General features: G+C 48.1%; 1 protein-coding gene across 1 annotated transcript; it reads left to right on the top strand.

The window, feature by feature from the left end:
- The first annotated feature begins 5,118 nt into the window (after positions 1-5,118).
- Positions 5,119-9,163, top strand: LOC107112895 (zinc transporter 1-like). The gene is made up of 2 exons (XM_015414099.1): positions 5,119-5,167; positions 8,301-9,163. The coding sequence occupies exons 1-2, from the start codon at positions 5,119-5,121 to the stop codon at positions 9,023-9,025; spliced, it is 774 nt and encodes a 257-aa protein (XP_015269585.1). The 3' UTR covers positions 9,026-9,163.
- The last annotated feature ends 934 nt before the right edge of the window (positions 9,164-10,097 follow it).

Below are 10,097 nucleotides of genomic sequence, written 5' to 3'. Positions count from 1 at the left end.
CCTGAACAATTTAGTGTCATCCGCAAATTTAGCCACTTAAGAACATAAGAGATGCCAATGTTGGATCAGGCCAAAGGCCCATCCAGTCCAACACTCTGTGTCACACAGTGGCCAAAAATAGCAGGTGCCATCAGGAGGTCCAGCAGTGGGCCCAGGACATTAGAAGCCATCCCACTGTTGCCCCCCCCCAAGCACCAAGAAGACAGAGCATCACTTGCCCCAGAGCCCCTATCTATACCTTGTGGCTAATAGCCACTGATGGACCTCTGCTCCATATGCCTATCTAATTCCCTTTTGAAGCCGTCCATGCTTGTAGCCGCCACCACCTCCTGTTGTCTATCATTTAAGTTGTCTATCAGTTGTAAGACACTCGTCACTTCAGTCTGACTCAGGTCTTTCAACACCCCTCCTGAAATAAGTGGTTCTAGAGTGGGCAAGCAGTCTTCTCATCTTCCACAGTGAAGACAGCAATTTCCCGGGAGTTGGCAACCCAGTGGCACCCCAGCATAGAATGATCCCAGCCTTCCTCCCCTCTTCCTCCACAGCTGCCTTAATCTAATTAATGAAGATAATTTAATTAGTTCTGTTAATTAACTTAGTTCCCCCCCCCGGAAAAATACCCAGTTACAGGGCCTGTATATCACTCACTCTACCATCATGCTGGCTGAATTTTTTGCATGGAGCAGGGCCCCACAATGCCTGTTACTGGCTGTGATTGGAAGAAATATTAAGGTTTAAACCAGGGGTGTCAAACTCATTTTGTTTCGAGGGCCGGACCTGACATAAATTTCAGTTTATCAGGCTGGGCCATGTGTGTCATAAAATATAATTCCAGGTACTGGAGATATAAACTTTATAAAAGACACAGGGAAACCTGATTAAGCAATTGATTTCTAAAAGCCTGGCTCTCCCAGATCTCTCCCCCCCCCCAGTTCTCATTCCTCCTGCATTTCCCATAGAAGCAGAGGGGTGCAGGGGAAGGCCTGATATCCTGTTTCCAAAACCTCCAGGGGTTGTTTTTTCTCCTCTTGCAACCCCTTTTCTTTCATGGGTTGAGAACAGCACCAGTTGCTCACGCGCCGGATCAGAGCCCTGGACAGGCCGGTTCCGGCCCAAGGGCCGTGTGTTTGACACCCCTGGTTTAAACTGAGCAAAAGTTGACAGACCGATGTACTAGTTTTCGCCCCCCCCCCCCCATCTCAAAAGAGAATGTTACGGACTTGTGCAGAATGACTCTTCAGCCTATGGCTGGATCTTGCACATCTGGAATACAGGGTTGCCAACCTGCAGGTGTGGAAACTTGAGCTGCAGTGTTAGAAGAGTCAAACAACAAATATATACACTGCAAAAACCTTATTTATAAGTTAAAGTGTTCTATATGTTCCATCTTATAAAGTGCATTGTGCATTAGAATATTCATAATATTCTTAAACAGGTATATATTCATTATACATGCAATATCAACAATAATAATCAGTTTGTATAATCTAATAGCTACCAGTCAATTTACATCCTTTTTACACAATCAACCCCAATGGGAGTTTCTAGAATCGTACACCCGCTTCTCCTTGCTTGAAAGTCTTGGGAAAGACAGGAAAGACAGGAGCGCTCCGTCTATGATTGTCAGCTGCTTAATGGGCCTTTGTAGGACCAGCAACAAACAATGTAACCACAAAAGGAAACTTCCCCCTTTAGAAGACTTTCAAGCAAGGACTCCCCCCGCTATTACAAAGGTAGGACTTGGCAACCTTATACATCCTGCATCCATGGGCGTAGAAAACCCTTTCCCAGAAACTGACAATTTTAATTCTATTTCCTATACTATATAGAATCGCAGTGATGGATCACAGGAACTTTTTCATACAAAGGGCCACCATATCTGGGTCTCCATCTGCTTTTGTTGTAGGCAGAGTGTGGATATTCGCTAAAGTGGAGCACAAGCTGTTTAGAGAATTAAGTTGGTTTATTAAGAAGAGAACAGACTTTGTAAGAACTAGGAGAGAGAAAAAGAAGTCTAACTGCCTAACTAGCTAGGAGAAAGACAGTAACTAGCAGAAGCTCAGCAGGTACATTGAGCCAATCAGGAAACTGGAGGGAGACTATTTGAAAATAGTAGGAAGTCCCTAATCTCACTATGCTAAATAGTTGTCCCCTCTGCTGCCCCCTGCAGGATGTTCTTGTCATCTTTATCTATGCACGATAGACCTTTCATATTCCATCATTTGAAGTCTCGCCAGCTATGGTTGCCAGGTTCCCCTTGACCATCAGCAGGGGTTGGGTTGACAGTTCTAGGTTGGGAAACTCCTGGAAATTTGGGGATGGGTCTTGGGAAGGACAGGGACCTCAGTGTGGTACAGAGCCATGGAGTCCACCCTCCAAAGCATCTATTTTCTTCAGGGGAACCTGGAGGCTGGCATTCCTAATGCCAGCAGTCGCTGTTCCCACACACACACACACACACACAGAGAGAGAGAGAGAGAGAGAGAGAGAGAGAGAGAGAGAGAGATTGGCAACATAGATGCCAACTCCAGCTTGGGAAATTCCTGGAGATTTTGGGGTGGAGCCTGGGGAAGGTGGAGTTTATGGAGGGGAGGTAGCTTTATGGGGATGTGATTGCATAGAGTCCACCCTCGGAAGCTGCCATTTGCACCAGGGGACATGGTCTCTGTAGTCTTGAGATCAGTAGTAATTCTGGGAGAACTCCACCTTAGTAAATTGGCTACCACATTAGCCTGCAGATTGCCAGCTCCTCCTCCTCATCTTGATTTATTAATTGCCTTGTCCTGGCTTACACCGAGCTCTGGGCAATGTACAAAAGGCAAAATACCTGAAAAGCTCCAGCCCCTGCCTAGCGATCGTATCAAGACCCCTTAGCTGGTCTTGGGAAGGGCCAGGCTTGCAATCATCACCTTGGTCTACAGACTGCCAGCTATTCACATTTTTGTCTCAGCAGGTCTTTGTTTGCTGTGCAGTATTTTAGCAGCAGACCAGCTGCCCCTGCAGAGCGTTTTTTTGCAATTACTGAAATAAGATTTTGAAGTGCTGAGTGATATCAAGACAGGACCGGGGGGTTGTTTCGGGTTTGCAGTAAATAGACATAGTAGTGCTGGATGTCTTTTTATTTTAGATTGGCCATATATTTTGTAAGCTGCCTTGAGTCCTGAGTTTCAAGAGAAAGTATCATATAAATATTCTTAATAATAGGGAATCATGGGGATAATAATAATAATAATAATAATAAATAATAATAATAATAATAATAATAATAAACAACTGAATGGCTACACCAAGAAAAGCAAAGAGAAGCTTCTAGTTGAAGTGTACAAGGCAGAGTTATTTAAGGTTACAGAAACCAAAGAAGATTACAACAAAGGTTGCAGTCAAAACTCACTTTGACAACTGGAAGAAAAAGCCTTGCATGGGCAATAGTTGAAAGACAGAGAATAAAGTTAATAACAAACACACCTGGAAGTGGCTCCAAAATGGGCACTTGAAGAAAGAAATGGAAGGACTCATTCTAGCTGCACTTGGAACATATAATATGCAAGCCAAGACTCAGAAGACCAGTGATAACAGCAAATGTCGACTTTGCAAGACAAAGGATGAAACAGTCAACTGGCCTGGTCAGTGCCTGAAGTAAAATTACTCAAAACTGACTGTAAAGTAGGCCATGATAGAGTTGCAGCTATGTTGCACTGGAATCTTTGCAAGAAGTATGGCTTACCATCAGTCAGAAATTCATGGGAACACAAACCAGACATGATCTTGGAGAATGAAGAAACAAAGATTCTTTGGGACTTCAATTACAAACAGACAAACACCTAGAGCATAACACTCCTCAGATGACAATTGTAGGGGGGGAAATGAGAAATAGGGTTTGGATCATTGACAGTGTAATCCCAGGGGGCAGCAGAGTAGAAAAGAAAGAACAGGAGAAGATTACGAAATACCAAGACTTATGAATACAGTTAGAGCGCCTCTGGGAGAAAAAGGTGATCATCTTGTCAGTTGCCGTTGGAGCCCTTGGAGCAGTGCCTAGAAGTCTCAGGAAACACCTGGACACTCTGGGCACTGAGCAAATAACACCAGCTCAGCTCCAGAAGACAGTGTTGCTTGCAACAGCATGAATCCTACAAAGATACCTCTGCAATTCCCAATCATTTGACTAGATCTCGAATTGCATCTACCCGTCAAATGTCTGACTGTGCCAATTCACAATAATAATAATGGTGTACTGTCGAGTTACAACTGACTCATGGCAACCCAGGGCCATGTGTTTTCGAGGCAAGAGATGTTCAGAGATGGGTTGCCATCACATTCGTCGGCATAGCAACCCTCATCTTCCTTGGGGGTCTTCCATCCAAGTAGTGACCATGGCTGACCCTGCTTAGCTATGCTGGGCTAATAAACACACCAGCTACAGTCTGTGGCATTTCTATGCCAAACTCATGTCCCCCAATTAAGCTGGTACAGGCATTCACTAAGCTTGTTGGCTGCTGGACAGTTTGGAGGAAGGGGAGGGCAGCTGCGTGAGTCATAAATGTGCAAACGCTCTTCTCTCTTCCCCCCCTGGATCCACAAGAACAATATTGTACCCTAGTGGAGGGATTTTTCCCCCCCACCCCACCCCACACACTTCTATTTTGTAACAGAGAATCACATGCATGGTTATGATTCCCTTCTGCAGCTGGTAGAAGCCTGGCATGGGGCCAGCAAGAGAGACCGAGACAGGCAGAGAGAGAGAGAGAGAGAGAGAACGGCCTCTTTAAAGGACCCCCGGAGTCTGTGGGGCTGTGTGCACCAGCCATTGGAGTGCAAAACTTCATCCCAGAGCAAAAACTTGGAAGAGGCAGCAGGGCGGAGGCCCCCGAGGAAGGCTAGCGAGCAAGAAAGCTGGCAACTTGCGAGGGCAGGAGCAGGCAGAGTCCAGGCTGAAAGTGGGCACGGGAAAGAGGCAGGTGGAAACTGGAAGAGTACAAGGAGGGAGACTGGGCTGCCAGCTGGTACCCCGAAGCTACACCCCGCGCGTGAAGGAAACAGAGGAGGGTCAGAGCAGAGAAGTGAAAGGGAAGTGGCAGCCAGGACAGGAAGCCAATTGGGCAGAAGAGGAAGGCGCAGATGGCGTTCTGGAGCAGTGTGGGGTCCCTGTGGATTGGGGGCTCAACAGGTTGGACAGCTGGCCAGTTCTGTCTTTCGGTCTCCCTCTTTGTGGTGGAGGTGGTGGCCAGCCGGGCCACCGGGTCTCAGAGCAAACTAACTTATGCAGTAGCCAAATCACTCGCTCACAACTTTCATGCCAGTCGCTCACAAAGTAGAATTTTTGGTCACAAGACTCCACAGCTTAGAGGGAACATTGATGGTCATTATGGCCCCTTCCAACCCTTATGATTCTGTGATCTCCAGATTACAGAAATCATTTGCCCAGAAGAAAATGGCTGCTTTGGAGGGGGCTCTCTATGGCATCCTACTCCACTGAGGTCCTTACCTTCATCAAACCCTCCCCTCCCCAAGATTCGCCTCCAAATCTCCAGGAATTTCCCAGCCCAGAATTGGCAACCCTTAAACTGGCCAATTTATTCTGGAGGTCATTATATTGATTCTGACGCAGTTTATTTATACTGACCCAATTTATCGGCTGTATGAAGTACAGCATCTACCACAGTTATATTGCTTCTGGAAGTTACAAGCAACAAAAAGTAGGTGTTACAAAGAGAAGCAATCCAGATGATCCGTGCCATTGTATTCCCCATTTCAAAGTATGGGTGTGAAAGTTGGACAATGAAGAAAGCTGACAAGAAGAAAGTGGATTCATTTGAAACGTGGTGCTGAAGGAGAGTTTTAGGCATACCGTGGCCCGCTAAAAGGACAAATAAATGGATTCTAGATCAAATCAGGCCTGAACTCTCCCTAGAAGCTAAAATGACTAAACTCTTTCATACATTGGTCACATTACGGGAAGACAAGCATCACTGGAGAAAACAATCATGCTGGGGAGCTTCCCTGACTGTTCCTGGGGTCATTTTAGAACACCAACACACGTATTACATTTGAATTTTCCCTGAACTTTCTTTAAGTTTTTGTCCAAGGGGGCAGTGCCTATCTGTGGGGGGGGCATTGCCCCAAATGCCCCCCATGGCTATGGGCCTGGTATGCTATAGCAAAATTAAAGAGTTCAGTCACACCTTAAAGACCGCCTAGGGCTGTCAACCTCTGGGTGGGGACTGGAGTTCTGGAATTACAAATGATTATGATTTACAAATTACAAACAGCAGCAGGGGATAGGACCCGAAGCAACAGATTTAAATTACATGCAGAAAGGTATCGGCTGGATATTAGGAAAAACATTTTCACCGTCAGGGTAGTTCAAAGGTGGAATCAGCTGCCTAGGGAGGTGGTGAGCTCCCCTTCACTGACAGCTTTTAAGAAGAGGCTGGATGAATATTTGTCAGAGATGCTTTAGGCTGGTCCTGCATTGGGCACGGGGTTGCCATAAGCTGGAAGCAACTTGACAGTACTTCATTCACATATGCATGAATATACCTGCTATGGATGTGATCCCAAGGAAGTGAGCCCTGATTCACAAACACTTATATTGTCGATCTTTATGGTGCCACTGAATTTCTGGAATCTTAGGGCAGGCAGGGAGGAGACAATTGGACCCTGCAATCCAGTAATTCTGAAGCTGCAATCCTTGAAGACACAATTGTTTAAAAAAATAGAAGGAAATGCCACAAAAACCATTATTTGCTTCAGATGCCCACCAAAAAGGCAAGCCTGCTTTCCCCCCCTCCCCCTTCTGAAAAATGGTCTGCTTCTTCAGCATCACAGCTTGGATGATTAGAACTCAGGACTGCCCAATGGAAGTTGATTTGGGGAATCTGCATTTATCTATTTTAAATGCTTTACCTTTCTTTCCTCCCCACATACCCCCAAAAAATGGAGGAGCAAGGCACTTTTTCGCACCATACGTAATTATTACATATACATAATGTATTGTTATCTCTGATTCATGTTTTATGCTCTATGTCTGTGTAATTGATCGTTAACAGACTTTGGCTGCATACCATGAATGCTACTACTAAGTAACTCACAAAATTCACCACCACAAGCTTTGATGGCAACCAGTTAGCTGGAGGAGAGGTCTATGGAGGACCCTGACAGCTAAATGGAACTTCCATGTCCAGAGGCAGCATCCCTCTGAGTACAAGATCCCAGGAACAAAGCATAAAGGGAGGTAAATCACATTCACACCTTGCTTATGAGCTTCCCAAAGGCAGCCACTTTCGGCAGCAAAGTGCTAGACTGGATGGACCTTAGATATGATCTTACAAGGCTGTTCTTATGTGCCTTGTTCTTCTGTATTCATTTCTGAGACTGATTGTGGTAGCTCCTACGATTATGGAACAACCTCCCCAGGGAGGTGCACCTAGGGTTACCAAGTACATGATCCCCGGCCGGAACATTCCTCCCTGTAACACACCCACGCCACACCATGCCATCGCCAGGAAGTGACGCTGGGCGATGCTCTGACAATGGGGCTGGAAACTCGATGGTACCATCGAGTTTCCAGCCCCATTGCCAGAGCGTCACTCGGCGTCACTTCCTGGCGACGGCATGGTGCAGCGCGTCTGTTTTCCCCGCGGGACTGGTCCTGGGAAGAAGTATGTGTCCCCCGCTGAATCACGGTAAGTACTTGGTAAGCCTGGGCGCACCTGCCCCCATCACTTTCGATCTTTAGGAGGCAGCTGGAGACAGTTTTATTTAGAACTGCATTTGATTAAAGCAGTCCAAAGTTGTGATTTTAAAGGTTTTTCATGTGTTGTTTTTTTTTGCATAATCTATTTTTAAGCCTGCTAAGTTCCCAGTCAGGGTGGGTAATCCTCTGTTTTTGCGGGCTCCAGCCTGCCCCAAAGCGATGTTGGTAACATGCTGACGTCACTTCAGGAAGTGATGTCATCACGTCAGGGGCAATGCTCTACATTTGGGGCAAAACTCTATGGTTTGTAGCCGTTTTTACCATAGAGTTTTGCCCAAAAAGTAGAGTGTCACCCCAACGACACCAATGCGATGATGTGACCTCCGGAAGTTATGTCAGTGCATCACCAAGGTCTCCGCCCACCCCTGGAACACCCCCCAAATCCCCCCGCAGGCAGGAGGAAGGCACCTGGCAAAATATTTGGTGTATTTTATTAATATTGTGATCTGCCTCGAGCTCCATGTGAAAGAAAGACAGCTAAGAAATATTTTTAATAAATAAACTCCTCCTCCATTTCAGTTTTCTTGTTCTCCCTCCTCTACAGATCTTCTGGGAAATGAATCCTCCTCCAAGAGCTGGGTCTGGCTAGAGGAACCCTCAGACTCCGGCCTCGTGTCACCTGTGGACAACTCTGGACTGTGGCGAGCCCTGTGTTTTGACTGGATGGTGCCCTGCTTGGGACCTGCAGCTGTCCTTTTGTCTTCGCTCACTCTTCACGTCCTGTGGACTCCGTGTCTGGGTCACGCGTCCTGCTTCGGGCACTGCACCAGACGCCCATGTTGGGCCTGGCCCGTCTCTGAGCCATTGCCAGACACGCGGGTCCCTTGCTGGCTGCTCTACCTGGACCCTGGGCTGGCCGTGGCTGTGTCTGTGGCCCTGCCGCTCTGGCTGTGGCCGGCCTTCCGTGGCTCCGCCATGGTGCTCCTGCAGGCCGTTCCAGAGGACCTGGACTTGCAGCTGCTGGAGCTGCGGCTGCGCGCCACGGAAGGCGTGGCGGCTGTGCGGGAGCTCCACATTTGGCAGCTGGATGGCCCGGGCAGTTTGGTGGCCACGGCGCAGGTATACTGCTTCGACGATGCCACCTTTGAGGCTGTGGTGGAGCGAGTCCAGCGGGTCTTCTGCGAGCATGGCATCCACATGGCCACCGTTCAACCTGAGCTCAGCACTTGCCAGGGTGGGGAATGCCACAGAGGGGGCGGCCAGCCCCCGCGCAAGCGGTGCCTGGCCCCCAGCCCTAAGGTCATGATGGAGTATGAGACCACAGTTTGAGTAGGATAGATGGACCCTTGGAGGGCAGGTAGGAAAGTGACGCAGACAGTTCTACAGTGCCACAGCTGCCTGCCTCTTAAATAGGGTTACCAACTTTGAGCTGGAGCCTGGAGTTCTTCTAGAATTACAACTGATCCCCGGACTACAGTGATCAGATCCCCTGGAGGGCATGGCAGCTTCAGATACCATAGAGTCTAGGAGGAACAGAAGTCCTGTCGCGAGATCACATCCCCGCTGAGCCACCCCAGCAGTGCGCTACCCCCAGATCTCCTGGGATTTCCCCAAGGTGGAGTTGTCACCCCAACGTCTTGTGTCCTGCCTCCAAAGGTCTGCTACGGAGGCCCCACGTCCTAGCTGGATGCTGCCCTGGACCACAAGAGAATTGCCAGAAGAGGAGACCTGTCCACACCACCGTGAGCTGAGAGACCTTTAAGGCCGGGAAGAACGGCCCACAGGTATACAGCGAAAGATGTCTACACCCACGATAGTACTTAATTTTGCGTGGACGCTACAATTCTGTGCGAGCACAAAAAGTAGAGATTCAAGTCTTGGCCACACAGTTCATAACTGAGATTTTTCTTCACTGAAAATGGACTTCAAAGTGTGTGAGCAATACCTGAGGAAGTCTTCGGAATCTCAGGAAATCTTAGAACCTGGCAAGAAGGAGCCTGAAGGACATCTTGTCTTTCCTCAGGATTACCAAGCGCAGAATAAATGCTACAGAGGCTTTAGTCTTCCACTGTTATTTCACATACCCTCCAGTAATTAGTACTTAGAAGTATTGGTATTTAGACGACTGAGGTCCCTGCCACACGGCAGGAAAAAAACCGGGCAAAGTGCGGCTTTTAAAAGCCGCACCAAAATAGAGACGCCGCGGCGGTATCCCACGGATCCCCTGAGCCGCGGCGCCGTTGCTCCCCGGCACGATCAGATGCCGGGGAGGAAGCGACAGTCGGGAGCGGGAGGCTGCCGAACTGCGCATGTCTGAGCATGCGCAGTTCGGCCAGGAGCCGGGGATGCGCTGGCGGAAGGACGCGCCGGCGATCCCACGGCCGGCCTTGATGCACCCTTT

Source organism: Gekko japonicus, unplaced genomic scaffold (genome assembly GCF_001447785.1).
Source record: "Gekko japonicus isolate JY-2015 unplaced genomic scaffold, Gekko_japonicus_V1.1 scaffold3760, whole genome shotgun sequence".
Lineage (NCBI taxonomy): Eukaryota > Metazoa > Chordata > Lepidosauria > Squamata > Gekkonidae > Gekko > Gekko japonicus.
The sequence above is the reverse complement of the archived record's forward strand: the minus strand, read 5'-3'. Positions and strand labels throughout refer to the sequence as shown.

Excerpts from the sequence above, each read along its gene's own strand:
- LOC107112895 (XM_015414099.1), top strand. The coding sequence starts at position 5,119 with ATGGCGTTCTGGAGCAGTGTGGGGTCCCTGTGGATTGGGGGCTCAACA. Across the intron at positions 5,168-8,300 it reads GTGGATTGGGGGCTCAACAG|ATCTTCTGGGAAATGAATCC; the intron begins GTTGGACAGCTG and ends CCTCCTCTACAG.